General features: G+C 47.5%; 1 protein-coding gene across 1 annotated transcript in view; it reads left to right on the plus strand.

The window, feature by feature from the left end:
- The window catches only part of LOC138528198 (transient receptor potential cation channel subfamily M member 2-like), a 602,757-nt gene that overhangs the window by 495,103 nt on the left and 94,311 nt on the right, over window positions 1–13,343 (plus strand). The window contains exon 25 of the mRNA XM_069639650.1: window positions 11,847–11,934. Coding sequence (XP_069495751.1) covers window positions 11,847–11,934 — 88 coding nt within the window. The remainder of the gene's footprint in view (window positions 1–11,846; window positions 11,935–13,343) is intronic.

Raw genomic sequence — 13,343 nt, forward strand, 5'->3', positions numbered from 1 at the left:
GATACGCCAGCGCCAGGAGGAGCTCAATGCCCTGGTTGCCCGGCAAGTGAGCGAGGCTGCCTCGACCAGGGAGGAGATCCGGGTGTTGTCAAGGGACATGAAAGCTGCCATGGACAGCAACACGACGCGCCTATGTGACGAGATGGCCGCTGTGAGGCAGGTCCTAACGCGCATTGCTGAGGCGATGGAGAGCATGCGTCACTCACAGGGAGCAGATCAACCAGCCACGCCCTCGTCTACTAGCTCCGACCAGACAACCATCCTGCGCAGGTCCAGCCGGTCCTTGCGGCGGTCAGACTCACAACCCCCCAATGGTGGTAGTGGAGGAGGGAAGTAGGGCCAGCCTGTCCCTGTTGACACTTGGGAACTAATGCAGCACTGATGTGCACACCATGTTCGGTGGAGTTGTGGGGGGAGGGGGGTGAGGGTGTTCGGCGGAGTTGTGGGGGGAGGGGGGTGAGGGTGTTTGGGGGAGTTGTGGGGGGAGGGGGGTGAGGGTTGTTGGGGTGGAGGGTACATGCACGTTTGAATGTCATAATGCTCAATACACACGTAATGGCATGGATAATCACATGACTGGACATTGATAATTGTGTATGTGTGCTTTATTGTTGAAGGGTGCACTGTGATTATGTCCTCCATACACCTCGTGCCCTGAGCTGAACACCAATTGCACCCTCCTAATCCATGTGCATCAGAAACAATGGTCTATCAGGTGCTGCCGCACAGCACGTCCCTCATGGGCATCGCCACCTGCATGACCTGCAGCCCCCTCTCCTCCATCCTCATCCCCGTCATCATCCTCAGACGGTGGTCGCAGTTCTATGTCAGGGGGCATTGGCACATTCCGTCTGATACACATATTGTGAAGCATGACACATGCCATGGTGATCTTGGCCACCTTCTCATGCCCGTACAGGAGTGCCCCGCCCGACCTGCTGAGGCACCGGAAGCGTTCCTTCAATAGGCCGAATGTCTGCTCGATCACCACGCGGGTACGGGTGTGTGCATGATTGTAGTCCTCTTCGTGCCTGTTCTGTGGGTTCTGCACAGGGGTAAGGAGCCACCTCTTCAGGGGATAACCTGCATCACCTGCATGGGTGCAACAATGGGTATGTGTAAGTGTCTACATAATGTGGAGCGTGCACATATCACACAAACAAACATTGCATATTCAACGACATCCACTGATCCAAGCACGCATGGCAATCAGGGTAACTGCAATGTGGGAAGGTGAGGTGGTCCTTGCAAGTGGACATGCACCATGCATGCATACAGCAGGGATTGCCATGTCCCGCCAGAGTTTAAGTGATTTGTGTTTCCTGGCCCTGGCAACATTAGTGCCACACTGCTAGTACACTGCCATTCCTTAGTTGATGTCCCCATGCTGTTTGATGGCAATTCTGTGGTGGGGTACGGGTGTGCCTCACCACAATGGCTACAGGGGATCCATTTGTATGCACTCATGTGCGCGGACCATTTCTGATGTTGTTCAGCGTACATTTCAGTTGTGATTTTGATATGCATGTTGCTGATTTGTGTAATGGGGGAATGGTGTGTTGTGCGGTGTGCATGTTGTTTGGAATGGCCTGTTTGGCGTAATGGATTGATATGTTTGCCGTGGCACTCACTTCCGGCATGTGGTTTTGTCTCTGGTCCATTGTGGGCTGCCTCACTGTACAGTGATGCAAATATGTATGTCCATTCTTCTCATGACACAAGTTCACGCCCAGTTGGAGTATGCATCTCCCCCCCCCATTCACGGCCAGTTGGAGTATGCATCTCCCCCCCCCATTCACGCCCAGTTGGAGTATGCATCTCCCTCCCACTCACAATCCACATCACACTGACATGTGGTCGGCCTGCTACTCACCAAGTAGCCACGAACGTTGTCCAGCATGTCGCTCCATGTATCGTGGTATTGTCGAGTTCCGCAGGACCATTGCATCATGGGTTGAACCGGGATATCGGGCACAGCAATGTGTGATGATCTTATTGGAGTCACATACCATTTGGACGTTGATGGAGTGGTATTGCTTTCTGTTACGGTACACTACCTCATTGGCATGTGGGACCAGCAGTTCTACATGGGTACAGTCGATGGCCCCGATGCAACTTGGGATGCCTGCCAGTGAATGGAAGCCAACTTTGGTGTTGGAGATCTCCTGGGCAGTCCGTGGCATGTATATGTGTTGACTTGTGTGCTGCAGGAGGGCATCGAGCACCTGGTTCAGTGTGCGTGAGAATACTGGTTGTGATATGCCATGCATCTGACCTACCGTATGCTGGTAGGTGCCTGTGGCCAAGAAGTGGAGCACTGTTACTACCTTCAGTAGAGGGGGGATGGCAGTACGGATGTCAATGAGACTCACAATGTCGTTGTATATCATGTCTACTATGGTGGTGATGGTATCCCAGTCCAGACGGTACAGGGTGTGTATCTGCTCAGGGGTTAGGTTGACTGGACTGGCTCTGATCCTGGGAATTGGTGGCTGCCTCTGTGGTATCACTAGGTGCACTGGTGGTGCTTGCTGCGCCTGTCTTGCCCTCCTCCTCCTCCTCCTGCGTCTCCTCTGTGCTGCCTGTTGTTGTAGCTGCTGCACAGCAATCATGTCCTCTAGCCCATGTAATGCTGCTAGTATTGCATCCATCTTGGTGTGGGAATGGGTGTGGGGAGGGGTGTGGTGTGCTCTTTTGTGCTGCCAGTCTCCATTGCCTCCACCTGTGCTGATTTTGTCCACCTGTGGCAGGTGGGAACTCTGCTGTGCTCTTTTAACGTGTGGTTCGCGATGCCGGTATTAGCGCCTTGCCGGTAAGGGTTCTTTGGGTCTACTACATGCCGGTATTGCCATGTACACATGGCTCGTGATGCCGTGATATTAGCGCTATGCCGCTATTTCCGGTCTGAGGGGCCGCGCGCTCACGGACTTGCCGCTAATAGTGCCACCGTACTTTGCGGTGCCGCTAATAGCGGTATGTCCGGTTCGTGATTGGGGAGGGGATTTACCGATACCGGTAATCCCTTACCGGTAACGGTATGTCCCTACCGCCTACCGTGTAATGAGGCCCATTGTGGGGACCAGCTGCCCACACACACAATGGGCGTAGAAAATATACTCTCCTTTCTCTCTGGCCAGTTTTATGAGCTGAATACCACAATCTAATAGCAGCAGTTGTGTTATGATGTTCATCATCCCTGCATGCCAGAGCCTAATCTCAACCCCACACTCTGTCTAAATGCCCACCTGGGGCTGTGGCAGGGTTTGTGGCAGAGAATAGTGTTGTACCCCATGCAAGGCTCTTGCGAGAGTTTGGTCCCTGCGCTTAAGTGCAAGAGAAGCCCCTACCAATGAGAACCTGGCAGGCTTACCATTGGACAGCAATACCTTGTGTCTAGCTCTAGAGTATCTAAAAACCAATGTTTATTATCCTTATGTGTATAATAAACATTCTATGTTAACATCTTCCCTACACAATGCTATTACTAAACCAGTAGGATTTTGCACTTGCTAATGAATAGAAACACATTAAGAATGGTCTCGCTCTCTTGTTTAGCATTTCCGTGTATGTATTCTATTGTAAAAAATAAAATGAGCATTGAAAATAGTATAGTCAAACAATATGCACTTCCCTATATGAGCAATAAAGTAATTGAATAGATCCCTAGCACCCTATACTTCTATTCAATTCTAGACTGTTAAAGCAACCTATAACCAATTAGCAATGTGTGTGTAGCCATTGTGAAAAAGTAACTTCTATCTTACTCACAATCCTGGTGCTGTCAGGAGTGATGAGCCAGAATACAGGTGATACCAACCCCTGAATAATAACTAAAAGGAAAGGGTTAGAAACTCTATCACAAGTCCATGGGTTCTAAGGGCAGTTAACTAAGAATAACCTAAAAGCAATCTAAGGCAATGAATATACATTAAAGGTAAAGCTGGTTACCACGCCTGCAAAGGATGTCTCTCTTTCGTCTTCTATGCTGTTTATTTTTTTTAAATAAAACATTTGAGTAGTTTTGAGTTTACACATTGAACATTACATGGTAAACAAACCAAAACGAAACAAGAACAGATCCAGAACCTTCCAATAATACATTGGGCCTCATTGGGTGTATGGCAGTACCGCACCGCCATACTCTGAGTTGTGCTCGCGGTTGCCTGACAGCTGTCAGGCACCCTCGAGCACATCTCGCAGGTGCACCGGCACCGTTATAAACGGTGCCGGTGCATCCGCACTCCTCATTCCCATTCAGCCCTATGGCACCCACGAACGGGCAATTACCGGCCTGTCAAACTCGGAATGGACCAGTAATTGCCCATTCGTGGGTGCCGGTGTCAGATGCGAGTTTGGCGGTAGCCGTGCCGTTCTCGATCAACTAGCTGTTGCAGGATTTGGCAAGGCAGGCTTTGTCGCCAAAAGCCCTATTGATGGATGCTATGCTATAACCCCTATACTGTGTGTGAGCTCACTAGCAACAGTTTATACATTGGCAGTTTGGCAGGATGTAGGGGAGCTTAAATCAATGCTGTCCTGGGGCTCCCACGATCAACCTGTGTCTTTTGCAGTAAAGAAAAACAGTCTCCACGGCACAGCCCAACCAGCAAGATGGATGTTTTTTTAGGGCATTCAAGTTTCAGCTGGCAGCTGCCATTTGCTCTCAACAAATACATGTCCAGGATGACTATGAGGATGTTTATGGAGCCTCCAGGTGGTGGTTCGCTCCGTTCAGTGAGGCGCAGTGGGGACCAGCGTTCACTCCCCCCTCCCTGCGGGGGCCCTGTGTGTGAGTGGGGAAGACCCGCTCTTCAACAATCCTGGAGGGTGGTGGCGGAGGCCGGGGGCTCACTCACCTCCTTGCTGGAGCCCTGGCTTGAGCAGGCTTGAGCTTCAGGGATCGGGGCTGGACGATAGCTGCATCCGGCCTGCATGGCTCCAGGGCTGAGAAGGTGTTCAGAAGGCGCAGGCCTGGCCGGCTCCCTCAGGATGGGGGGTGGGAGCCGCATCACCGGTGGGTTGTCCTACGATCCTCAGTCACTGCTCTCTTGGTGGTGTTGTAAGCGGCTTGTCCTGGGGGTCCGACCCAGGCAGAGGGGTCTCCCCCGGAGTTCCGTTAACCTCCAGCAGTCTAAGTCCCCTCCCCCTCCGGGTGCGAGTTTCGCTTACTCACGGGGGTGATTGTGCATGTACTCTGGGCCTGCGGTATGCCTTCTGAGGGGCATGGCGTCTCTTCCGCTCCCCGTGGGCTCCAGAGTACTTTTTTGCACTGCGGGGGCCCCACAGGGTTAGCTCTCTCATGGGGCGGGGGGGGGCGGTCGGTTCACTCTTTCAGGCACTGCTAGCGGGGGCTCAGTTCCTCTTTAGCAGACTCTGTGGCGGAGCGCAACATAGGAGCTCAGCTCATGTCCGCCCCCCCTGGTGGCTCTGCCACAATATCTATTCTAAAGAATTTTTATATAGCGCCAACACGCCTGCAGGCCTCAGGGCGTTCACATGACTGGAGAAAAACAAGAAACACGAAAGAGAGGTGTGGAACAGTGGAGAAGAGTCGATGAGAGAGAAACCTGATGGGAGAAAGCCTATAAGAGAGAGGAGAATCCTAGGTTCCTCCTACATCAAACAGATGTGTCTTCAGGGCTTTCTTAAATTGGACAATTGACGGTAGATGTTTTAGAGACTGTGGAAGATCATTCCAGACCCTCGGTGCCCAGACATTAAAGCTCAGGCCTCCAAAACTCTTTAATGAAAATCTAGGCTGTATCAACAGGTCCTTATTGTTCGATCGTAAAATGCGTCTATGCAGCAGCCTCGTGATTCGTAAACTGAGGTAATCTGGGGCATCACCTGCTAGACATTTATAGACCAGACAGGATGCTTTAAAGCAAATCCTCTGGTGAACAGGGAGCCACTGTAGCTTCCTACGGGCAGCAGTAACATAATATCTACGCGTCAGTCCCTCATATAGCTCTGACTGCACCATTTTGAATGGTCTGCAGCCTCTTCCCGTTTGCCTGCGAGGAGCCAACTAGTAACCCATTACAATAATCCAGCCTGGAATTTACTGTAGCTTTTGCAATCAGAGCCCTGTTTTCCTCAGATAGGTACAGGCGTATCTGCCAAACTAGCTGGGTCATAGAAGCGCAGCAGGAGCTCAAGTAAGACACGTGTTGACCGAAATTGAGGTTGCGATCAAAAATGACCCCCAGGGTTTTCGCATGGTCGAAGACCTGTATTTTAGTGCCCCATACTGGATATCCAGTTTTTTCAACTTTGTAGCACTCCCAAGAATCAAAATCTCTGTTTTCTTATCGTTTAGGTGAAGACAATTCTCTGCCATCCATGCTTTGACAGCATTGAAAATCTTGCCGACTTTCAATAGATCTACTTCATAAGATCCAGAGAGCTCCCGAATGACCGCATAATTAGCTAATTTGATGCCCAGACCATCTAGGAGTTCGACATAGGGTTTGGAATATATATTATAAAGCAGAGGTGAAACACAGGAGCCCTGTGGTACTCTGCAACTGAGTAAAGATTGTTGTGGCTGAGAGTCCCCCCTGACAAATCCTAGCCTTCCTCGATCCAAGAAAATATCTAAACCAGTTCACTGCTAACCTAGAGCGGCGGACAGGTCTAGCAGCAATAGCGTGGCCAGACTACTCTGATCCACAATTTCAGCCAAGCAGGATTTGACGTCCACCAGGGCAGTTTTGGTCCCATGCTTCTTCGTAAAGCCTGACTGCCCTTTAGCCAGAATTCCGTTCTCTTCCACAAAAGCATCGTACTGCGTACAGGCAATCTTATTTAACAAAAAAAAGGTACATTAATTATAGGTCAATAGGTAGCAGGCTCATTTGGGTCTAGACCCTCTTTCTTTAGTAGTCCAGTAGTAGATCCAGGCCTCTTTGATATGATCAGGAACCAACCCTTCCTGAAAAGATCGTTTTTTGAAGTACGTAACTGATGGCGCAATGAGAGTAAAGTAGTCCTTAAAATATGGGACTGGAACAATGTCACTCTTACAGGACGTGGGTTTCATTTGGGCCTCAGTTGCTGACACTTCTTGGACTGTGACCTGCTGAAAAACAAACACATTCACTGCACTGTCCCCCTCCGTGCTAGTAATTTCGGAACTTATATCTATGGCCTGTGAAATAAGGGTGTTAGCTGGTGTGCATACCTGGTATCGTCAATAGTTATATGTGATTCAGGAGCTATACCTTTGAGCTTTTTCAAAATAATAAATAGCTCCTTAGGGCTTGATTTCGACCCCATGATTCGTTCCTCCAGTTTGTCCTTTTTAGCTTTAAAAATAGCACCTTAGTAATTTTTATCAGCCTCTTTGTAGATTACCAGAGAAATATTGGAGGGATTCTTTTCTCCAGCTTCTTTCGGCCAGGCGTTTAAGCTGCCTAGCTGCCAAGGTGTCTGGAGAGAACCATTGGTTTGAAATATCTTTCGCTTTTAATATTACCTTAATGGGTGCTAATTTATCAAAAGCTCTATTCATTGTGTCACGTAACTGTACAGTAAATGACTCCAAGGAGCAATTTACTTCCAGAGCGGCTAAATGGGATGAGACAATAGAGTGGAAAGCCTCCTGGGAGACATTCTGAGTGCCTCTACGCAAGATGGCCTTAGGGCGTGAGCAAACACTTTCCTTTACTGAAACGGGGACAGGAATGTGATGGTCAGACCAGCAGCATCTTTGTACATCCAATGTGGGGTCTCGTTTCTGGATAAAATCCAGTCCAAAGTGTGACCCCATTGGTATGTAGGCACATTAAAACACTGTTTCAGCACAATACTCTCTAAAAGATTCAAACATGCACTGGCTTCAGAATTGGAGGGGTCATATGCCCAGAGATTGAAGTCTCCTAGCACTAACAGCAGGCCTTGTGGTTTAGTGTGAGATCCGACGAAAGCCAGGAGTTGCTCCTGGAAGGCTGCAGTGGAGGCAGGTGGGTGGTGGAGAACAAAAAATGAGTGTGAAGGTATAATTAAGGGTTCATTCCACAAACATGGTCTCACAGGCATCCAACACTGGTATACTGGATGAAAGCAGTTTAAGATTATCCTTGTAGGTTATGGCCACCACTGTCCCTTTTGTCCCACCCGGGCCAAGTGCAGGAACTTGTCACCAGGTGGTGTGGCTAATTGGGCTGAGTGTAAATTAGCCTCACAGAGCCAAGTTTCCGTTAGGATAATCCAGTCCAATTTTTCTGACTGGATATGGGTGGCCACCTTAGAAGTATGAAATGCCAAAGAGCGTGTGTTTAACAGCATTGTTTTAAGGGAAACAGTGGGGGCCAGATGGTAAACTACTGGCTCAGATTCTGCTTGATTCATGACTGCTATAGTACCCGCAATTTCCTCCAAAATAAGGAGCTTATCTGCACCCATCTGGTTCAACACCATTGTGTGTGCACCAATTAGTGGGGCGGGATCTTGTGCACAGTCTCGATTAATTAAGGGCTTGTAGCCTCATTTTACGATTATGCTGAATCCGGCTGATTAGTTCACTACGCGAAATTCTGTGCAAATAATCAGTATAAGCTTAACAAACGTCATTACAGAAACCTAGCACGTACTATTTTTAACAATGTAGCCACACCGGTAAGCGGGGTAAAGACTGTACAGCCCTCTCACCTCCCACAAGCGGGCACAAACCAGCTTAGATGAGCCGGCGCTAACGTGCCTGATAACGTCTAAAAAAGGTGGGGGACTTCAGGGCATATGGGAGCTGTAGTGCACAGAAGGGACAAATATGAAGAGGGCTATGATTCGAATCTCATACAAGTGAATCATTGTGATATACTATCAAAAAATGCGGGTAAAAATAGAGTTCCGGTAGGATGGGCTCTTAAAACAATTGACTATAGAGTGTAATAGGCCAGTGATAGAGCAAGTGAACCATTGGCACATGCACATGCATTACCCCCAAAAAAAACAGGTCCATGTGATTCTATGCAGCTGACAGGTGTGTGAAAATGATGAAAAAGTCAGGGCATAAATAACTTAAAAGATCAATGTGCGATCCCTTGGTTCATTAACTGTGGGATAGAAGAGGAAAATAGGGAAATATGTAAATAGGCAAGGCCTAAAGCTTAATTCAATAAAGGTTTGTTTGTTTGTTTATTTTATTTATATAGCGCGCCTGACCCAGGGGTATCTTGGCGCTTAGGTGAAAAATGACGGTTACATGATACAGTTTATACAGATGAAATACAGTTTATGCAATCAAGATACAGGGGATAGACGGTAGTGCATGGAAGCAAAGCAGTAATATGTAAAACATGTACAGAGAAAGAAAGAGAGGGTTACATGCATGTAGTAGGAATGGGATCGTGGATATGCAGGGTGTTGTCAGGTAAGTGAGGTTAGTTTTGTTGAGTGGCCATGTGATAACGTGGCTTCTGAATTTTTCAAATGTTTGAATAGTCTTGATGTCCAGTGGGAGTGTGTTCCATAGCTGGGCAGCTAGAACCGGGAAGCTAGTTTGGCCAGCTCTTTTAAGGTTATACCTAGGCACCACCCGGCAGGAGGTGTTGGTGGATCTTGTGGTTCTGGTTGACAATTTCCGTGTGAATTTGTCGGTGAGATATGTTGGGGCTTGGTGGTTTAACGCTTTTGTGGGTAAGGCAGATGGTTTTTAAGTCAATTTTCCCTTGTATGGAGAGCCATTTACAATGCTTTCTAGTTGCCGAAATGTGCTCTCTTCTGGGGATTTTTAGTGCTGCTCTGAGTGCATTATTTTGTAGAATCTGCAATTTGTTAATTATAGATTTGTTAGCGCCTAAGTATAAGCCATTGAAATAGTCCAGTTTGTACTGTAGAAGTGCCCTGGCCAGTGTGAGGCAGCTATTGGAAGACAATAGGGGTCTGCATGCCCTGATCAGCTTGCCGGTGTAGGCGGTGGCTGAAGTAGTCATGTTTACCTGTTTGGTTAGATTAGAGTTGGCATTGAGGTAACAATCTAGGGTTTTTACATTTTTGTCAATGTGTATATTGTTCCCATCAATGAGGATACTTGTGTAGTTCGGACAAAGTTTCAGAAGGTTGTTGGGTGAGCCGTCTAAGAGCAGACTAAGAGCAGCTCAATCTTGCCATCATTCAGGCAAAGGCCATTTGTGGCCATCGATGCCTGAATGATGGTACAGACTTCGTTGATCCGGCAGACATCTGTGTCATAGGTGCCTGATAATGTTAGGCGTATCTGTGTGTCATCTGCATAATTAGTGTAGGTGACACCCAGACGGTTTAGTTTGTCAAATAGTGGCTTTGTAAAGATATTGTGCAAAGTGGGCGATACGCAGGAGCCTTGTGGGACTCCGCAGGTGATGGATGGGGATCGGGTCGGCCGCAGCAGTGGGTGAAAAGACGAGCATAGTTCGATTTGCAAGGAAAGATTAAATCCATGTGACAGCAGAGTTAGAAAAGTGTGCTGCCGATGACAAGTGATCACATAGTATTTCATGGTCAACAAGATCAAAGGCTGCAGATAAGTCTAAGAGAAGTAGGATGGCAACTCTGCCTTTGTCTTTTAGTTCGTCAACCTGGAGCTTACTTCTCACCTTCTGCCATGTTTTTCATGGTCCTTGCTTCACACATCCAAGCTCCCACAATCACTACCCGTAGTCTGTTTTAAGCCGTTCGTACCCTTTCCCTCTACTCTCTCCCCTTTTCAACGTTTTCTGCAGACTACAGTCTGGAAACGCCTGATGGGGGCAAAGTTCACCTCTTGTTGGTCAAGCCTAGGCGCTCTGAGGAATTATGCTGGTGATAAAGCGCAGTATAACAGGTTTGCAACATAACAATGCAAAAGGCATATTCCCATTTGACATTAGACAAAACAGGGAGGCAGTGATGTTGAAGGTAAAGGTGAGGGGTCTATAGCAGTTAAATCCTGGTTTGTGACTGTTTGCATTACGGAACCAGGCTATAGAGTGGGAGTGAGACAGGGAGGTAGAGAGTGAAGATCAGGGGACTATACCATCTAAACCTAGGGGAGGTCGCATTCCTGATCCTGCTGAAGGAGGGAAGAGATGCAGGGGATAAAGAGAAGGTGACAAGTGAGTGAGCGTCTCAGAGTGGTAGAAAATGAAGGGTAAATGGCGCAGGTAATCGGAACAGAGAGGAACAAATACATTTCCAACAATCACCATGTAAGAAAAGTCTGTGCATCAAGATTGGGAGGCCTTTACGTGCTGCTCTTGCACCTGAGGAATTCCTGGGACAGCGGGGTGGGGAAATTAGAAATGAGTTTCAGGTTCAAGTTCCCAGAGCCAGCACAAAGGTTGGGTTTCCAGATGACTCCATGTCAGTATGGGCACAATGTCCCAGTCCTGGGCTTTCAATTCTCTGTCAATTGCCTGCAGGGAGTGTGTGGGCACTCTAATTGAATAAAATGGACTGAAGTCAAATTAAGGTAAAAGCAAATCCCTGGAGTGGAGTAGGAGGTCCCTCCTGAAATTGAGCCACTTGGCAGCTCTACAATAAGGGGATCCTGCAGTCATCAAGGTGAGCTATATAGGAGATTCTAATGCATGCCGTGGATTATGTGTAGGAAGTTAAATTTAAAGGCATTAGTTTTGAGTGCTTCATCTAGCCATCATCTAGAGATCCAGCACGGGAGAGGCAGGGTGGAGTGGAGGGCCAGCAGGTTATTTTATTAACGGTATTATTAAGTTATACATTTGTTACACTGTCTATTAGACAGACTCTGATTGCAATGTTCAACAATGCCACGTTACAGCCTGTATGTTTTATCTGAATGTATATTCGTTTATGAAGAAAGTTCCTGTCTCCGAGTATAGATCATTACTTCTATTACTATTACTTAGATGATCCAGTCCACCAAGGCCCTGAGCTGGATCATTGAGGTGCTGTCAGAAAAGGGGTTTGGATCGAAGTCCAATGCTCCTGTCCTGGGTAAGTAGCGGAGGTCAAGGATGAAAGGGTCAGAGATGATGTACATTTGAGACATGCTGTTTGTGTGCACACCGACACTTAGGCCTGTAGTCCTTATAGAAGAGCATAGTGCCAGTAAACATCATGCAAGCTTGAAGACTTGCCGGCTTCTGAAACTCTGCTCTTCCTTGGTCTTCCCTCTCCCATCTCTCTGTCTCTTTAACTATCTGGACAATATTTACCTTTTGTCTGCTTCATCTCCTTCATCGACAAGCTGAGCATCACAAATGCAGACCTCTCAAGCCGACTGTAACCACCTCTAGTTGATCTCTTGAGTGCAAAATATGCTTGCTCACTTCTTTACTCACCCAGACTGGTGGAACTGGACCTTTTGTGTTTTCAGCTGCCTCCCATATGAAGTAAATCCAGTATTCAGTCACTCAAATATTGTTTGACTGTTTACCAACTTTCTAAAATCGAGGGCTGGTTTTACCCAAACATGCTTTCAGTGACTTTCCAGGGTTGGATCTTAGCTGCCTGAGCGCTTCAGCAACTCGAGAACAGGTTCTGGTTTTGGGTGTCTACGCCCCTTTCTGTGTCCAAATTATTCACTGTTTTCCAATAAAGACCTTTCCTGGTGATGGTCCAGGAGTCTCAGTGCACACTGTGAAGTGAATCGAATAATGGCAAAGCCCGTTTAAAAACAGAAACAGGTTTGAGAGTCCCAACATTTACTGAATGTATGATACGGTTCTCATGAACCAAGAAGACTTGTGTGATTGATCCTCCAATCACCTATTGGAGGTTGGCGCTGGGATCCATTCGATTCACTTTCAAGTTATTGCAACCATCCACTTCTTGACTTTTTCTGTCTGCTCTCCTCTAGGGCATCTCTCAAAATTGTGCCCATCGCTCAAAACACTTCTTTCACTGAGCTGCCTCATTTAGACATCACCTCCTCAGATTCCTTGAGTTACACCCCAAGCATGCTTTTTTTCAAATTCTTAGTCCCATGGTGTTGTGAAGCAGAAATGGGGATAGATCAAGTGACTTGACTTGTTCCCGGGGAGATGGTACCACATTGGAAGGAAAAGATTTCTGTGACCCACTCTTGGCTCACCATGCCTGGCCATGATAAAAGGTTTAATCCCTACAGGAGAGAATGAGTTGATGGCAAAGTACAGAGTAACAGAACATTCTCATTTTAATAAAGGGAACTAAATGTCCAAGAATAAAGAGCAGAAATAGTGTATACAAGTGATCTCTAGTTCCTGGGTTAATGACCACTTCTTTACCTTAACAGAATGTGCACAAGCCTGTCATAGTATGCAAATGACCCAGGTCCATCGTGGGGACTGGCTGCCGGTACAATATGCATTGCAGATAGGCTTGGAATGTGGTGTCCCGAGTCATTCTGCTGACTATACCAG

This window comes from Ambystoma mexicanum, chromosome 7q (assembly GCF_040938575.1).
Source record: "Ambystoma mexicanum isolate Mex_15411 chromosome 7q, UKY_AmexF1_1, whole genome shotgun sequence".
Taxonomy (NCBI): domain Eukaryota; kingdom Metazoa; phylum Chordata; class Amphibia; order Caudata; family Ambystomatidae; genus Ambystoma; species Ambystoma mexicanum.